This window comes from Acomys minous (genome assembly GCF_964271855.1).
Source record: "Acomys minous genome assembly, chromosome: 8".
In the NCBI taxonomy this organism is placed as follows: domain Eukaryota; kingdom Metazoa; phylum Chordata; class Mammalia; order Rodentia; family Muridae; genus Acomys; species Acomys minous.
The window spans coordinates 16,354,628-16,374,163 of NC_140489.1; the positions used below are offsets into that span (position 1 = coordinate 16,354,628).

Sequence of the window (19,536 nt, forward strand, 5' to 3'; positions counted from 1 at the left end):
AATAAAATACCAACCAACTCTGAAAAACATTAAAGATGATCTAAGTTCTGCAGTATCAAACATTCCAGCAAGATTTGACTCTTTATATATAAAAATAAACAAGCAGATCTAACTCATTAATAAGAATTTTTAAATAAATATTTACTTTTTATTTTTTTTTAATGTGTTTGTGTGTGTATCTGTGTGTGGGCATGTGCCTATGAGTGCAGGTACCTGCAGTGGCCAGAAGAGGGCATTAAATCTCCTGGAACTGGAGTTATAAATAGCTGTTAAGTCACCCAACATGAGTGCTGGGACTCTAACTTGAATCCTCTGAATGGGCGAGTATGCGTTCTTCTCATTGAGCCATCTTTCCATCCCCCTCCAAACTTTCTTTTATCTTTATAAATGCTATAAACATTTATAAACAATTGTTTGAAATTTTTTAAAAAATCCATGACTTATTAGTGGTCACTGTTCGGCTGTATACCTATTTTATAGTCCTGCAGATCCCAGCTGGCTCATGAGTCTCTGTTTTTAACATGCTCATTTGCATATCGCTCATCTGAAGTTTTTCATGTACGGAGAGCACTGGCCTGGCTGCTCCTTCCCCCGCTCATCTTGTCTGGCTGGAATCAGGAGTCTTCTGCCCTCGTAGGATGCTTGGGCTGTGCTCTCGGCTTCTATTCTATTGCTGTGCATAAGCTGCAGATGAGTCCGTTTCTAAACACCGAGTGGGCATTGTCACTAGCGCTGCGATGGTGTTCATTCGTGAGAGGCCGTCAAACTGTCGACGCCATTTTTCATCATTTACATGTAATACATTTTTTCTTTTCTCCCCTGGTTGTTATGTAGTATGTTTCTTTTGAAAACTACTCCTATCGTAGAATTCGAAGTACTGGCTTAAAGTTGACTGTCTTAACCATAACATGCCTGCCATGATGTTTCTGTTTTGCCACTATCCTTTTTTTATTATTAATTTCTTTTTTATTCACTTTACATCCCTCCTCTCCTCCAGTCCCACCCTTCCTCAGGAAAGGGAAGTCCCTCTTCCCATCAACCCCAGCTCATCAAGACACATCAGGAAGTGCGTGCCTTTTTCCCCTGTGTCCTGGCAAGGCAGTCCCACCAGAGGGAAGTGACCAAAAAGCTGGTGTTAGAGTCCTTATCAGAGACAGCCCCAGCTCCCCTTACTAGAGGACCCACATGAAGCCTGAGCTGCCCATTGGCTGTATCTGACAATAAGGAGCAGTCAAAGGAAAAAAAACCTCACTGATTGCTCATGGGCACAGCTGTGTACCAGTGGGGTGTATGTATGTATGCACACATTCATGTGTGTGTGTGTCTGTGTGTATGCATGTGTGTGTGCGTGTGCATGCACTTCCCCAACTCTGTGGCTGATGTAGCTTTATTTGCATGGATGGAAGGAATCTCTTCCAACTGCTATAGGAGTTAAGCAAGAAGCCCCAAGTATCTATACTCATTTCAACAGCGTGCACACACGCGCGCACACACACACACACACACACACACACACATGCATGCAAACAGATCCTGTGCACAGGTTGTTAGCTGGCTTACTGTCCTGTTTTATACTTAGTATTATTACTACTGCTGCTCTATACTGTCAACGATCGCTTAGACTTACATATTTTACTAATTTCTTCAGAAAGTTTCCTTCGTATATTTAAATTTTTCTTCGTCCAATTACCTTTGTACTATAGTACATTTTGAAATATTATGTCAATATAAATATACATTTTCAGGGGCCGGAGAGATGGCTTAGCAAAGACAAATACTGTTCTTGCAGAGGGCCCAGGGTCAGTTCCCAGTACCCACACTAAACAGTTCATATCTGTAACTACAACTTTATGAAACCAAGTGCTCTCCACTGGCCTCCTCAGGCACTAGGCACACACACGGTGCATATACATACACACAAGCACTCACACATCACAGAAAACAAAAACAAATGAACCTTCAGGACAAATGAGTAATATTTTCTTTTCTTCCTCATGAATACCTATCAGCCTTCTTTCTTAAAGGATATCTCAGCTGTAAAGAATTCCAGGTAAACAATTTCTTCTTATATCATGTTAAAGACCTTTCCCTCTGGGACAGCACTGTGCTGCTCTGAGCTCTGAGGTTAAGTCTATTCTTTCCTCTTTTTATTTATTTATTTCCTTTTTTTACTTTTACATATACATTTATATTATTACACATATATACATAAACTACCTACAGCAAGAAGAGCCACAAAACAATTAGGAATTATATAAATGTTACATTTACAGTGTTTTACCTATTTGTATTTGGCAAGCTTGGAGAAAATATCTTTCCTATTTTGATGAGTTTGATGTAACTCAATCTCTAGCATCTCTCATGTCTACCAACCTAAAAACATCTATCCAGACCTAAAAGCATCTTAACCCCTAAACAACTAAGCTTAATTGTAAAACTAAACTATCTGGTCTTCAACTTCATCAGAGACTTGAGAAGAAGTAAAATTAATTATCTGAGCAAACAGGAAGTGCAAGTTAGCCCCTTCCAAAATGAGAAAAGGACAGAGACAGATTGCTACTCCTGGCAACACTCAGCCTACCTCAAAAGGATGATGAACATCCAGAACCTCCTTATGGAGTTGGCTTCAAATGTGGCAAACCAGCCACCAGGCAGAATTTCCTCAGTTCTGCCACAGACAGAATTCTGCCTAAAAGTGGGCAAGTGTGGACACAGGCAGAGTTGACTGCCGAACTATGTCAAGACAGGGTAAGCAAGTCCTCAATAATTCCTGCTTCACAAATATGTCTGCCAGCTGTACTGGGCCAGACGACTGAAGACAATGCTCCAATATAGTAGAGAATTTTGGGTTAAGTCTATTTTAAGAGTGTTTTTTTTTCCTCTCAGTTGCTCTTAAAACTTTTGCTTCTTCTTGCATGTTTCAAATCTCAGCTGACCACATAAACTAATGTGTATGCAGGCGAGCATGCTCAGCTGAGTGTGTGCAGGTGTGCAGGCACAGGAGAGTGTGTGCAGGTGAGCAGGCTCAGGTGAGTGTGTGCAGGTAAGCAGGCTCAGGTGAGTGTGTGCAGGTGTGCAGGCTCAGGTGAGTGTGTGCAGGTAAGCAGGCTCAGGTGAGTGTGTGCAGGTGTGCAGGCTCAGGTGAGTGTGTGCAGATAAGAGGGGAAGCTGTATCTCTAATACTTTTGGATACCTTGTGTCCCAAATCAGAGAACTGATGGTTTTCCTTAACTTCCAAAGTTTATTGTTTTCATAACAATAAAAGCCTAGTCTGTTTTTCTACATACTTACTAATGTGTGTTAGATCTTTAAATCTTTCATCTTTTTATCTCTATCTGAACTTTTTAGTTTTGTTTTTTTTTTCCCCATGTCTCCAACTCTCCCTTTAAGCTGCGGCTATTTAACCTGTAATTGAGATTTTTTTTTAAAGTGACTATTTTTCACTTTTTATCAAGCTTAAATTCACCTGATTCTTTCTTTAAATGACTAAATCTCTTTCTAGGTTGTTTCTTTAGTGTTTTATATGCTTTTAGCATGAAGTATGCTCTAATAGCCCCTGTCTTACAGCCTTCATATTCTTGGGAGAAATGTCATCATCATTTATTGACTGGACTAATCTACCTATAGTGAGTTGTTTTTGCTTGGGAAGAACGGAGTTTAGATTACTTATGCTCATCTGAGTTTTATCCTCTGAAACCTTGCTGGGGATGGGCAGCAGGCTCATCTCTCCAGACACGCCTGAGGGTTGTTTCTGAGCTTCCTTCTGCAGAGCTGCTGAAGCTGAGCACCTGTTGCTGGATCAGCATCCATGGCACGTGCCTTCAGCCTGGAGGCTGTCACCGCTTGTAGGTACCATAAATTCAGACCATCCATCTTTTCAATGATCACCCTGTGTTCGCTAGGTCTCAAGGGACATTAAAGTCTTTCCCCACTTGAAGGCTAAAGCACACACAGCATTGCTTGTCACTGTCACATTACAAATGCACTCCTCCCAAACTACTCCTTTTATCCAATGTATAGCTTTTCCCTGGTTCTGACCTCCTGAGGGGGATGACCCAGCTCCAGCTCTGGGCATGGGATCACCCTAGAAGCCATCCCTTTTCTTGTGTGGGCCTCAGCACTCAAACCACAAGGCTGTTAGGACAGCAACTCCCTAGCAGGAGCCTGCTCACATGCTTGTCGGTCGGGCTCTCCGCTCCCTCCTCATTTCCCCTCTGTACTCTTACAACATTAATCATACATTTAAGGTTAAGTATCATAAGATTATTCTAAAAGTAATTATTATTATATTTCATCCAGAATTCTAGTCCTTTTAATGGAGGTAGCTCTGGATTTTCTAGACTGCCCTGACTGCCGGGAAAGGATGTCGCCAGGACTCTACTTTCTCGTGTCTTTTCATTTGATTACATAAACAGGCATGTTAGATATCAGTATTTTAAATAAAATGACTTCTAAAAATAAAGCATTTTTACTGTACTTGGTGCTGTGTGTTGTGTAAGTCTACTTTTTTTAAGTATAAAAGAAAAAGGGGGTTAAGTTACTTTTCAAAGAGAATGTACAAGGGAAGAAAAAAAAATACTATCTTGAGAGCTAGAAAATATGTGCTCCAGGCAGGGAAGTAAGTAGCTTAGGATGTGAAAGGCCAAAGAGAAAACGACCATGGGACACTTAGCATGGCAGAATGGATGCACATTGCTAAGAAAGATGACCGGGGAGTGTTTTATAAATAGAAAGAAAGCTTTGTTGTAAAATGAGAGTTTTAGGGGGGAAATAAAGGGCTTATAGAAGGGGGCAACACAAAGAAAGAGCATTCTGAATGTTCAGGAGGGACCCACAGAAACAGAGGCCTCATTGAAAACAAGCTTAGGGCCTTGGGTCTTGCAAGGGAGCAATGGGGAAGGATGCACTTTCCCTTGCTGCCTGAATTTCTTCAGGCCAGCGCCTACCAGCTCTGATAAGGCAGCCATAACTGCTGGGTAGGAAGTACTTTTCCATTTCCTCAGGCATAGGAGAGAAGTTCTAAGCACAACCCAGCAGAGGAACTCCAATTTAAGAGTCTCGTCTCAGAGGCCAAGAAGTCAGAGCTGGGGACACAAAGATGGCATTAAGGGGCACTCCAGAGGCTCTTACAAATACAGACCTGCTATTTTTCTTCTTTGGCTATACCAAAAAAAAAAAAAAAAAAAAAAAAAAAAAAAAGCATAGCGATTGCCTGCCCACTAATGATGCTCTAAGAATCTTGGAAAAAGTCTTCATGAGGTCATTTAGACCATTAGCTCACTCAAAACACCTCTCATTTTCTAACCCATGTGGCCTCAGTCTCCAAATCTATACATTACAGAGCCAGTTAATGTATGCATGTCGAAAGTGTCCAACAGACCTCATTTTAACTACAACAAAGCCATTAAGCTGACAGGCATTTGCCACTGCTGTCTCTCTCTCTCTCTCTCTCTCTCTCTCTCTCTCTCTCTCTCTCTCTCTCTCTCTCTCTCTTGGGGGTTCCTGGGAACACCCCTCCATGCAGGGAAGGGAAGCTTACCTTCGTGAATGCACGATAGCACAAGCCACACAGCTCTACCAGGTAGGCCAGCGTGAAGACAGCGTTCTGAATGACAAAGCTCAGGAGCTTGGAAAATGGTTCCAACAAACTCTGCAACGAGATCAGAGCCGAATTGGTTGCTTACTCCTACATCTTTAAAAAAAGCATTAGTCTTCTACACTTTAACTGCAAGAGTTGTTTTTTTTGTTTTGTTTTGTTGTTGTTTTTCAGAAATTCGATGCGAGCCACTGCTCATGGCCACCCTGCTGGTCTAATGAATCGTCCAACAACTCAAAGAGACGGATTCAGTCACTTTATTGCTAGAAGAAATCAATTTCCCCACGTGGCACCATTTAAAATCCCACCCAACCCTGGCCCTGTCCTCCTACCAGGCTGAGCATTCCCACCTTTGCAAGGCCGTGTTGGGGTTGCCTAGTCTGCTCCTTCGGACCCTCAGGTGTCTGTGGCTCCTCAGATTCCTATCCAACACTTACACTCTGAGAAGCAGTGTCCACACTCTGTGTGCAGCTCCAAGGGTCAGGAGCTCAGACGTAGTTCCTGCTGTCCAGCTTCCTGCACGTACTCATCAGAGGACGTTGTCTGTTTCCCTAACTGAATCCCACTATCAGGGCCAAGGTTTAGCTTCACAGGCTTTCATGAGGAGTCCGCCAGAAACATTTAGTGGGCACCCACTGGCTGCCAGGCAGAGACGGGTGCTTTCACATGTTTGCCCTATTCAAACTTCTTCTGGTAACCCCAGGAGCCAGGAAGGAACCCCAGTGCTAGCATTTGATACTACTCTTCTTAGCTGGAACCTTGGATCTAAATACAGATCTATACAATTCATTTTCTTGTTGACAATATTAGAAATTAAAGTGCTATTTAATTCTTCAGAGCCATCCAACACAATAGCCACACTGAAAATAACACCTCAGTAAATAGTCTGCATAAAATTTTCACTTTAATATTCTTCCTTAAAATATATTCCCAGAAAAAGGAATGGCTCAATAAGAGGCTATGAGCACTCTAAAAATATTTACTTTGTGTGTGTTCATGTGTGAGGGTGTGTCCATGCCATGGCGCACAACCCTCTCGGATCTGTTCTCACCTTCACTGTGCTGCATCCAGCTCTTATGTGGGTTCTGGTGATGGAAACTCAGTAAGTCATGTCTGTTGCCAAGGGCTTTTTCTCTCCAAGCATTTCTGCAGCTCGTGTGTGTGTGTGTGTGTGTGTGTGTGTGTGTGTGTGTGTGTGTTTGTTTGTGTGTGTGTGCATGTATGTGTGTGCCACATGTGCAAGAGCCAGAGGAAGCCAGAAGAGGTCATCAGATCCCCTGGAGCTGGAGTTACAAGGGGGTGTTAACTACCTGACATGGGTGCCTGAAACCAAACTTGGGATCTTCAAGAGCAGCAAGCACTCTCTTAATGGTTAAGCCTTCTCTTTGGGCCAGATCTGAAATTTTTTGAGGTTCCTTTTGTATTTATACAAAAACCAATTCATTGCTTGTTGTTTGCCTCCTGAAAATGGGCGTGTTTTTCAGTTATTGGTACTCCTCTATATAAACCTCTGTGGTGCTTTCCATAGAGAAAAACCTTATAGAAACTTTGAGGTGCTACCTCTAGATAGAAAAGCTAGATTCTGGCCTATATGGAAACACTCACACCTAAACAGCAGCTAATAGACAACATGGCACAGCTGGACAACTTTGGAACTTGCTCCCTAAGGACCTGTGCTCAAGTTTCAGATATTCACAAACTAGTCGTATGACCTTGATCAGACATCTTGCTTCTGAGCCTAGATCTTTCTCTGTATAGGCACAGACCAGCTCATCTCTCTTAGCCCTGGCTAGCATGAACTCTGACTCTGTGAAATCATAGTTAAGGTAAATACCTATAAGAAATGTAAGTTGTTGTTAGACGTTGAGCTGGTGATTATGCACTGTCATAATATAAGCTATTGTACTGCTGCACAGGAGGCAGCTAAGATATGTGATCAGGGTATAAAAGGGAATGAAACATGGTTCTGAACATCCCACAAGGCTCATGGTCTTACATGCAGGACACTGTAAGCATTAATACTGAAGGCTTGATCAAAGAAGTGCTTCCTACAGATAATGTGAGCATTTATAAGCTTCAAACGGGGGACCTTGACAGATGAAAAGGTATTTACCACACTGACAAGGGTTTAATTGTATCAGGCAAAGGAAACAGTCTAAGCAAAGGAGAAGGTCTGAAACTAAATAGGATTATATGTGTAAAGCTCTAGATGCAATACAGGAGCATCCAACAGTGTCCACTGTGTTCATGATGATAGCGATGCTGACTCTGAAGGCGCATGGGAGACATGGGGGGAATGAAACAAGTAGCAGAGATTTAACTTAAAAGGTGGGCTGGTGAGAGAGGGGTGTAACTGTATGCTACATCAAGGAATTTGAACATTGTCCGGAAAGAAATCAGAAGTCATCAAAAAACTTTTAACTAAGGAACCAAAGCAACCCTATTTAGAAGGCTCAGCTAATTAGAGGATGGAGGGGTGGGCTTTCCCCAGAGCAGGATGCATGATTACAAACAGTCGTACTGCAGCGTGTTAGACGCCGACCGAGCATGATGGTAACGGGACATCCTGTATCAGCAGCCATGTCATCAGTGTTGCTAGCTGCCTGTCTTTCAGTTAGAAAGTAATCAAATAACCAACCAGTCAAGCTTTTCTGAAATTCTTAAAAAAAAAAAAAAGTACATACCCTCGTGGCATTGGTAGATGGTATCTTCAAGAGGCAAATCATGATCCTCAAACCGGAATCTAAAGAACACTGTGAACAGACAGGAAAAGGTGAAAATCAGCTTCCCTCTCACCGTGTCCTTTGCTTCAAATATTTCCTGCACTTACTTTGTGGAAAGAAGCACGTGAGACTGGGAAGATGGCTCAGTCACTAAAGGGCGTGTCATACTGGCATAATGTCCCAGACTTGCTCTCCGGAACACATGTAAAAGAGCTGGGTGTGGTGGCAGGTGTTTGTAATCTCAGCGCTAGGTGAAAGGGGCAGGGTACCCTGGGGCTCACTGCTCAGCCAGCCTGGCCAACTCAGGGAGCTGTAGGCCAGGAAGAGAGCCCATTCCAAAAGCATGGGGAGGGGGGCACTGACTATGCCTGAGGAGTGATACCCAGTGCTGCCCTCTGGCCTCCACACGAACACAAGCCCACAGAGATTCACACACATACACACACACACACACACACACACACACACACACACACACACACACACGTATTTTACTGTAGCTACCAGTACAGTTTCCTATGTATAGTAAAAACAAGCATTTTTTGATTAAAAAAACTTGAATGAAACAATTACATAATGTTAAAATAATTATTAAACAATTAAGTAAATAAAACAACTCTGAAACTATTTCTTAAAGATATAATTCTAGAATTAAAGTATATAGAAAGTTGGATAAAGAACTGGATAGATGGATGGATGGGTGGGTGGATGGATGGATGGATGGATGGATGGATGGATGGATGGGCTGATAGGTGGATGAACAGGTGGCTAGACAGATGGACAGGCAGACACATATGTAAGTAGGCAGATGTTAAATGTATACTAGTCTAAAGAGGTACACTAAATTATAAAAAGCCAAAGGGAGAAAAATCTTATAGAAACCATGAGTCCAAATAAGATCCAGTTTCATCACTTTTTCTCTGGGATTTGTTTCTTATTTTAATTTTTCACAAGGCCGGGATTATACACTTGGTCCTTGTGTATAGGAAGAAGGTACAGTACTGCTGAGCTGGGCCTCACCAGTTCCCTAGCTGGGAAGACGCCCTCCCTTTGTCATGAAGAGACATGAGCTAGAGCCCGGAGAAAAGCAGTGAAATTTCTGACAGAGAAAACCATGCTTTGCCAGATTCTGCATCAAAGTATACTTTGAAAAGCTCTGAATTTGCAGGACCTGGAGGAAATGACAGAGCATGGATAACAAGCTGTTGCTTAGTACTGCAAGCATATCGGGATAGCAAGGCATCAGGCTCTACAGCTGGGCACAGGATAAACTAAGCCAGAGGGTCTCCCCGAAGAGCCCTAGACTTGAAACTGGTCTGTCAGCGCGAATTTTCAGTCCTCGGGCTGTAATCCTACCAGTCACAAGCCTCTGTCTTTAGCAAGGACAGTGGTGCACACTGGAGTCCAAGATCCACAAAACAAACTTCGAATGTTTCCGTGGAGCATATTTTCCCAAAAGATTCAGGGCAAAACCAGCATCAGATCTGAGATCTGATCTATGGGAGATGTTCTTACCCAAATCCTGTCAGTACGTTCTAAGTATATTCTAGAAGGTCCTCAGCCTGTTTGATGTGCCAAGCCCCTTCAGAACTGACATACTCTAAACCAGGAGCTGAGAACTAGCTGCTGATCAGACCTAACCCTAGTGACTTAAAAACAGGAAAACATCATCTTAGGGGGGAAAAGGGGAGATCCCACACAACCGCCATCAGCGGGAGCAGTGCAGCCCTCCGCAGGAGTGGCACATTAACGCTGTCAAGGGTCTCAGTTCTCCTTATTATCTTGCCTCACACCGCTCCACTCATTAACCTTGAGGGCAGAGTCCCTGCGGGCACAGCTGATTGTCACAAATTAGGCATGCCACTTGTTTACAGCAGCAGCAGCAGCGCTCCCTGCCGGTCAGGATGGAGTTCAGCACTTCCACTATTAATGGGAGCAGGTGCTTCTGAATGTGTGAGCCTCAGCAGCAAAGGATGCTTCCAAATGACACTCTGGTCTAAGGGGGTTCTGTGTGGCCGTGTGTGTGTGTGTGTGTGTGTGTGTGTGTGTGTGTGTATTCCTCCCAGGTGCTAAAGTGTTGACCCAAATAAGCTGCCCAACAGAGTATCATTTGGTCTTGAACATTATTCAAAAACACATGCCACTTTAAATAATTCTCTAAAACTAATGCTTTGCCTATGTCTGGGCTCCTTTTCTTGCCTATTTGCTATGTACTTAAAAAACACTTCTACATGAAGATAATCTGAGGACACGAGACATAGTTCTATATCTATATCTATAAATCTAATCTATAGGGCCTAGCATGCACAGGATTCTGGATTCTAGACACCTTACCGAAGATGGAAACAAAAACAAATTTAAAAAGAAAGAAAAGAAACAAACCACGGTCTGCGGGCACCCTTTTATTCAACTAAAAACCACGTGGTCACTGGGTAGCTTCACTATCAGCGAGTACAGTGTCCACTCCATGCTGCTTGCAGCCTGTAATATTGCAGAGTGAATGACCTAAATCATTCTCTTTACTCCGGCTGCCAGATTTCCCACAGTCCTTTGGGATCTATCAGATCACCTCACCGTGCTTCATTCATGTGTTGGTCTCTGTAAGCAGATGAACAGGAAGTAACGGAAGGGGAACACTTGGGCGGGGCTCACCTTCAGAGGTAAAACACAAGGCAGCTTGGCAAAAAATGTCTGAAACTGGTTGCTGATGGTGGTCCAGAGGCTACTAGGAGAATCCATGGGCAGAGCTTCCATGAACGTGGCAATGTTTTCCAAACAGCGTATCATAGCACCCCCTGCTGGTAAATTCTTTTTGTTATTTAGACCCTAAAAACACAAAAGCATAGGCAATCAACTGCTGAAAGCAGCACATGAATTCATAAAGCTATCCAGTGAAGGTTTGATAAGAAACCATATATTCACACTATAAACGTGCTGAAGAGCCTGCTATACGGACTGTTCGTTCTAACAGGCAGGAGGGATACAAAGGAAAAACCAGCTACGTTTAGAAAAAGCTCAGGGGGAAACTGGCGATCCTTATGAAGTAAAATAGGCTCATGAATGAATAACTAACTGAGGATATATAACTGGCGTGGTTAGGTGCCAAGAAGATAATGAATGATGCCTGCTGGCAAGAATCTTCCAGAATAAAGACTGAAACTATTGATAATAGCGGCAGCTTCTTTCTTCCTAGCAATGGCTGGACATGGTGAAGCAGCGGGGATTTCTCAATGTGGCGCATAAGGTCTTCAAGCCAATCTCAAGATACAGCATTGCACCTTAAAAGCAGTTCAGGAGGGCTACATGGTCACACCCATGCCCGGAGCCTATGGTACCCCTTCAGGCAAACGTACCTCCAAGAGTTGACTGAGGGCAGCAATCGAGCTCAGCTCGTTGAAGTCCATGAGAGATGTAGCTAAGGTCCGTAAGAAAGTCCCATCTAGAAAACAAACAGGTGGTTTTAGTTGGGCTTTGGGGGACTGGCCAGGCTTGCGATGTCTGGGGTCCTCGGGCAGTGAGGTTACCTTTGATGGCACTCTGGAACAGCTGGGGGAAGATGCCGTTGGGTGCCAGCTGATGGAAGATGCAACGCAGGAACTGCTTGGCCACACCTGCCGCATTGCCTGGAACCATCATGCTGCGTTCAGGCACAGAGAAGAGAGACACAAGCTATGGGGCCAACGAACACGTGTGTGTGTGTGTGTGGTGATTCAGAGTGTAGGCTCTGAACGCCACAATCTACTGTCTTGCCATTTCCCTCAGTGAGATGAAATTACCCATAGTCAAACCTAACACTTATAACAATTTTTTTAGGCAGATCCATGAAGTGACCAAGTGACAACAGAATTATCTCAGGCCTCCCAAAGTGCAGCTGAGGTTTCCAAAGACTGTGACTCACAAAGGCTACATGTCCAGAGTTATCAGCAAGACATGCCAAGGCCAAGAGACAATAGCCCTGGAGGAAATGCAGTGAGGGCTTCTTCAGTTCTTTTGAGAGACCTGGGATGAGTTAGTACTTGTAAAAAGAAAAAAAAAAAAAAAAAAAAAAAGGACTTGCTTAGGCAAATTTTCCCTTTACCTGCTGTGCACTCCTGTGGTGTTCTGAATAGGTTTGGCCCCCATGGACTCATGTGTTTGAATGCCTGGCCATAGAGAAATGGCACTATGAGGAGGCGTGGCCTAGAAGTAGGTGTGGCTCTGTTAGAGGAAGTTGTCACAGGGGTGGTGGGGGGCAGGCTCTGAGGTCTCCAATGTTCAAGATACACCCAGTGTGGAACACAGTCTCTTCCTGCTGCCTGTGAATTAAGATGCAGAACTCTCGGCTTGCCACCATGCTTCCCACCATGATGACAGTGGACTAAACCTCTGACACTGGAAGCCAGCCCCAATGAAATGTCTTCCATTATAAGAGTTGCCGTGGTCATGGTGTCTCTTCACAGCAATGAAACCCTCTCAGCTCCCAAGTGGCAAAAGGGAGCCAAAAAAGATTTCCCTGGCTCTGCCTCTTAGACAAAAGCTCCAGAAAAGAATTCCTGAGGTGGATAGGTGGAGGACTATGCTGCCGGAAGGGAGAAATCAAAGATCCCAAGTGCATGAAGGGAAAGAAGCTTCCTGACCTAGGTACCTCAGCTACTGCCTTGCTATGCCAACTCCACCCTGACATGTCGGTTCAATGGTTTACACACACACACACACACACAGAGAGAGAGAGAGAGAGAGAGAGAGAGAGAGAGAGAGAGAGAGAGAGACAGACAGACAGACAGACAGACAGACACACAGACAGACAGACACACAGACACACAGAGAGAGACAGACAGACAGACAGACACACAGACAGAGACAGAGAGAGAGACAGAGAGACAGACAGACAGACAGACAGAGACAGACAGAGAAAGAGAGAGAGAGAGAGAGACAGAGACAGAGACAGAGACAGAGACAGAGACAGAGACAGAGAGAACACAGTTTTCAGGGAAAACAGAACCCCAAACTTACAACTAGCTAACATAAGAAAACAGAGAGAGAAAACTTTTCACTCTTTGTTTCATGATACCGTCATAGCCATAAAACTAACATCAGATAAAGCTGTCATCTAAATAAGTAAATAAGAACAAAGAGGGAACAGAGAGAAAACACCGAATCCAATTGTAGACACAAGATACTATATTGTGACCAAGTATGGTTTAATCCTTAGACTATCAGAATGATTTCACAGGCAAGGAAGAGGGCCAGAGTTTAGATCCTCCGTGTGGGCACAGTGGCCTACTTATTAGTACTCCATCCTCGGAAAGAGGAGATGGGAGACCCCCAGTGAACAAGTTTTCAATCCAGGCTAGCTGAGTCAGAGAAACTCTGGGCTTGACGGAGAGACCCTGCCTCACAGTATAAGGTAGAAGAATGACTGAGCAAGTCCTCACATCAACTTTGGGCTCCATATGCAAATGCACAAATAGCTACACACATGTACACTCCCACACATGTGAACCCTCACACATAGATACACATACTAGATGCAAAAAGAGAAGAGGAAAAATATCAGCACAATTCAATGTTTTAAAATAAAGAGAAACCTGGAAGCAGTGGTGTTTCAAAAGCCAATAAATAAATAAATAAATAAAATAAAACCTGCCTCCTGGTTTCATGAAGCTTGCTTTCAAGTGACAGGGACAAACTATGCCCAAACTTACGAATGAGCAATAGTTTCACAGCATTACCAAGGTTGTAAATCAAGAAAAGCATGGTGGCACACGCCTGTAATCCCAGCACCCGCAGAGGCAGGTGGATCTCCGTGAGTTCGAGGCCAGCCTGGTCTACAAAGCAAGTTCAGGACAGAAAAGTCTACACAAGTGTTCTCGATGCCCTCGGAGATCAGAAAGGACACTGGAGCCTTGGAAAAAATGGGGGAAACGACATTTAAAAAAAAAAACTTAACATATTGGAAATAGAAGGAAGCATTTATTTAAAAAGTTATCTGTGAAAATCCATGGCTAACAGATAACCAGAGTGAGATGTTGAAAGCAGGAAGTGAAGCAGGAATGGCTCCTCCACATCCCCTATCGTGCTGGTCTCCCCACCTACTATGATAAGGTAACAAAAACCAAAAATATTAGAAAAAAATTAGTAAAAGTCATTTTTTGCAGGTGATACAATGTTTGCCAAACAAAACAAAACCCTAAGGGGTCTACAAATGAAACTTCTAGAACTCGTGTGTGAATTCAGCTAGGCTACAACATTAGTTCAGAAAAATAAATTTTTCCACCAGGAAAAAATTTAAATTATTTTCTTCAAAATTCAATTTATATTGGCATTAAAAATCATAAAATTCTTAGGGATAAATTTAGTAATGCATTGGTGAGCTGAGGACGGGATCACAGGGGCTCACTGATAAGCCAGGCTAGTCTAACTGGTGAGCTCTAGACCAATAGGAGGCCTTGACTCAAAGGAGCTAGGTGGCATTCCTAAGGACAACACCCAAGGTTGCTGCTGGCCTCGGCACACATGTATATACCTCTGCACATGCTTGTACACCTATGCACACACTTCAAAACATAGCTGAGAGAAAGGTACAAACTAATGAAATGGAGATATATATCATGTTCACTAGCGGAACTATCCAGCATTTTCTGTCAGTTATTCCCAAATTGAGATACACTTCCAACAGCAGTAAACATCTTGTCTAAAAAGGAGAAATGTGGGCACTGTGTGGTACTACTGATGTCTGTCACCTCATCTAGGGAGGCAGAGGAAGAAGACAAAGAACCCCACAAGGCTGAGGATGCTGTCTTGAAAAGCCAAGGTGGAATAAAAGAGAAACTAATTTGGAAAATTAAATAACCTAGATATCTAAACAAATTTAAAAGAAGGAAATAAAGAAAAAGGAAGGAAGGGAGGGAGGAAGGAAGAAAGAAAGAGAGGGCGGGAGGGAGAGAGAGGAAAAAAGGAAGGAAGGCAAGGAGGGAGGGAGGGAGGGAAGGAGGGAGGAAGGAAGGGTGGAATACTCCTGCTAGCTGATGCCAGGATCCCCCACTGTAATCCAGACTGTGTGGCACTAGTTCGTCTAAATTAAAAACTTGTCAGCAGATTATAGAATCAAGAAAATGAATGAACAAGGCCTGCCTGGGTAAAGACATTCTTAAATATATTTATACATAGAAGTGCTACAATTACAAAGATGGGAAAGTTTATTTAATCAGACACTTCAGGAAAGAATATCTAAAACAGTCAATGAATGCTTAGAAAAAAAAAAGTCATCAGAAAGATGCAAATTAAAACTACAAAGAGAGCACCACCATACATCCACTCCATCTGCTAGAGATAAAAATAGCAACAATACCAAAATCTGGCAAGGATTTGGGAGAGCCTGCAGTGTCACTGATGGTGGGAAACTAAAAAGCATAGGCATCATACATAAGAGAAATCAAATACCCTTACTTAATATTTACTTCATGCTTACTTATGTATCTATGTATGAGTATGGACACAGTGTTCCTGACGCCCTTAGAGGTCAGAAAGGACACTGGAGCCTTTAGAAGCAGAGTTGCAGGCAGGTGTGAACTGACTAACATGAGTGCTAGGAAACAAAGTCAGAAAGTGCCCTTCACTGCTGAGCCATGTCTTCAAATCCTAGCACAACCATTTTTTTTGCAAACATATTTATGTAACAGAAGTTCCAGTTTCTCATTTAAAAAAAAATCAAACATGGATGCATCTTGTGGCCCAACAATTCCATCTCCAAGAGAAATAAAGCATCTGTTTACAATGAGTCTGGTTATAAGAATGCCCATAGCAGCAAATAAATTGAACCAAACTAGAAATGACCCAGTCATCCTCTAATAGAAACCTGAGTAAGCCATGCGATGCTAGTTCAGCTTTGACAAAGAAACAGACTAAGATACAAGCAAAAGCATGGGTACATCTCAAAGCATTGTTACCCGAAGGAGCCAGACACAAAAGAGCACAGGCAACACAATTCCATTCACACAAAACCCAAAGCAGGCAAAATTAATCTATGGTTGAAGAAAACAGCATTTGCTTGCATGGATGGCGGGCAGCCAAACGGTGGAAGATGGGCTCTTCTGTCTTGACATGGCCTCAGGTGTGCAGGGAAAGCCACTGGTCAAACTCAGTGAATGTGCATTTAGGGTTGTGTATAAATTTCACAAAAGAAAAACCACCCCTAAAGTACTACCCATAGTGCCTGTCAACCCGAATTATTATACACGTGAACCCTGCTAAGACAGAGGCTCTTAAGTGTGTGTTTTAAGGTAAAGCATGTTGGCCCTCACCCGAGTGCCCTGTGCATCTAGTAAAAGCCAGTCTCTTGTGGTGACCTCTGCAGTGCCATCTGCCTGGCCTGGGTGTCTCTACCTTGTCTGTTTTACTTTCTGCCATCCTCTCTGTGTTCACTGAAGCCACATTGGTCTGACTCCAGATTTACCAGCCTCTCTCCTGACTTATAGCTCTTGTCCTTGCCATGCCCCTGCCTGGGGTATGCTCTCCACAAACTGCCATGGAGATCACTCTCCCCGCTTAGATGTCGTTTAAATAGCACTTCCTCCAAGATTCTGTTCTTGGCCAAAGGGTCCTATACAACCACTCCTGGATGCTCTCTACCACCTGGAGTGAATTAATATTCATAACACATTGCAGTAAATGATATTAAATCACAGCGTCAATTTCTTATTGGTTAACTTGCTTATTTTCTGCCTCTTGATTGACCACCCTGTATAGCATCTGGCACGAACTCTGTACAAACGCATTGAGGGATCTATAACCTTAGCACAAGACAGGGAAGGGTTCCCTGAGCTCACCAGCTAGCCATGGTAGCCAACAGGTGAATGCTGGGTTCAATAACAGACCTTGTCTCAAAGCATAGGGTGGAGTGTGATGAGGAAGACACTCGAAATTGACCTCTGACCTTCACACTCACTGCACATACATGCATACATGCAAATGAATATATATGTGTGTGTGTGTGTGATATGAATTAACATTATGCGAGTCTATTTTCTTCACAGTAGTCAGCACAGTTATTATATATTTTTGTGAATAATCATTCATGGTTACCACCTCGCTGTGAATGAAAGACAAGAAAAATGGCCAGGAATCATGCCATTTGCTTCCTTTACAGAGGACCCAAGCAGGCCTGGGATGCAGGTGTGCAATAGGGCATTTTCCTAGAATGTTCCTAGAGGATCCGGCCCTCGGTTGGATCCACAGCATGACAAACAACAAAAACTAACAACAAAAGCCCCCACTTAACTAGTGCACATTGGGCTTTAACGTACTTATTGACTAAAATGAGAGAATGCACAAACCCAGATCAGAAACTCTGGGGAGCTGCCGTGGCATAGCAGCTGGCTCCTCAGAGAGCCCATGTCAGCGGCCAGTGTCAGGGCCGTGCAGATGTGCACAGGGAGGGAAGAGAAATGAGCCGAGACCACTTGTCATGCTTACCTTTCCGCTTGATTAGAAAAGGCAGTGCTGGATGCGAGCCTAGGAGACAAAGCAAAGAGTCACACAGGTACCTCAGCTTTCCGTGGAGAAATGCATTAGCATTGAACTAGGACTGTGGTTTGGGTTTGGATGGTGACAACTCCCACTCAGAAGTCATGCCCAGGTTTAAACTTAAAACCCATCTCCCGAGCGTGTCTTCTGTGTCAGCCACACATTCCCATGGAGAGGAATACATGTAAACAAGTTTACTCTCACCTCCCAACATTTTAAAAAAAATGGCATGTGTAGTCAGGCGTGACAGATGCCAGCACCTGTTGAGCCGGTGATCCCTGCATGAACTCAAAGTTATTTCTCTGTCAACGACCTTTGAGAACCCAACTAGGAGAGAACTGCAAACTGGAAAGCCCTCTGCCACAGCAAAACAGACAGCACAGGAGGCGTCCGCAGCTTGCTCTTGAGTCGGAGTGATGAGAAGGGAAAGGTGCTGTTTGGAGATGAAAACTGTGCATTAAGTAAGTGGCACTGGCCACATTTGGAAAACTATGGTGTGGCTCTTTAACCATGGACAGATGCTCTCTCATAATGGAGAATGAACCAAACTGGTGGCTTCTGAAGAACGTACTATAATCTGTAAGATTCAGGAGAACACCACAAGCTTTCTATTTTAGTAGAACTGAAGAAACCAGGAGTTCAGGAGAGGGACAGTGCCTCCAGCACCCGCCATCAGCAACGCCATTCCCAGCTGCTTTGGCTATAGGCCCTTATGCTAACGATTATGGTGGAGAGACAGACATCGGCAACTAAACAATAATCACGGGTGTGGGAAACACAAACATAAAGGATTCACCTGGAAAGCGGAGGGGCGAAGCTCTAGTGGGACCTGAGCCGACAGCACTGTACGAGATCGGAAACATTTGAGGGCAAAATGAAAGGGCCGAGCTTGAAGGCTCCTAACATCCTGAGAACGGTCTGTGTGGCCATCCCTGGCAGTGTTGGTAAAGCCACATGATCTCATCATGCGCTCTTTCACAGTGCAACTGGGACATGTGAAGAAACCCCCAGCTAGACGATTGTGGAATCTGGTTTCTTGGCACCTTGGTGGTCGGGCTTGGATATCAAGTGTCACACCAATTTGCACTAAGTGTTTTCCAGTGTCTTGATAGTCTAACTTGAGGGAACAAGTTGCTTAAATGTAAAGACGTAGATATTAAAGTGTGTGTATATGTAAGTATGTGAATGTGTGTGCTACTGTTTGTCTGTGTTTTTCTTCCGAGCTCGTGTGTTGCCGTCCTAGCAGGTTGGTAGTATTTATATACTGGGTAGATTATATACCTATATGTTAAACAACAAAGTCTCCTCTCTGTGTCCTCTGTGGCTTAGCTCTTCCAAGATGGCAACAGAGAAGAACCATAGCTTTACCTGTTTTTAGACAACAGAGTACTGATAGTTGGAGCTGTGGTCTGTGCCTTAATAAAAACCCTTCAATTCCACAAGTAGTAGAGATAGAGAACGTAACATCTATTCTGCAGTTGCCAAGACTGGCTTAAGATAAATGGCTTGAGGGAAGCCATCTTTTTCTTATCTCTTCTGGTGCCCATATTCACCACTTTTCATAACAGCTTTTGAATTTTGATTACACTTTACTTTATGCTGACCCTGTCTATGTGACTCTAAACATACTCCAAAAATAATCAGGAATGTTGGGCTAGGGAGATAGATGGTCCAGCAGGGTGGGTAAGAGCATTTGGGTAGCTAAGAAGACCT

At 43.5% G+C, this 19,536-nt stretch overlaps 1 protein-coding gene across 9 annotated transcripts in view; it reads right to left on the bottom strand.

The window, feature by feature from the left end:
• Positions 1 to 19,536, bottom strand: part of UNC79 (unc-79 homolog, NALCN channel complex subunit) — a 243,657-nt gene that overhangs the window by 33,760 nt on the left and 190,361 nt on the right. For all 9 annotated transcript variants that reach the window (XM_084793187.1, XM_084793186.1, XM_084793181.1 and 6 more), the window contains 6 exons: positions 17,773 to 17,811; positions 11,844 to 11,956; positions 11,673 to 11,758; positions 10,972 to 11,145; positions 8,281 to 8,349; positions 5,540 to 5,650 (listed from right to left, as the gene is read on the bottom strand). In XM_084793187.1, the coding sequence (XP_084649313.1) occupies positions 5,540 to 5,650; positions 8,281 to 8,349; positions 10,972 to 11,145; positions 11,673 to 11,758; positions 11,844 to 11,956; positions 17,773 to 17,811 (592 nt within the window). The remainder of the gene's footprint in view (positions 1 to 5,539; positions 5,651 to 8,280; positions 8,350 to 10,971; positions 11,146 to 11,672; positions 11,759 to 11,843; positions 11,957 to 17,772; positions 17,812 to 19,536) is intronic.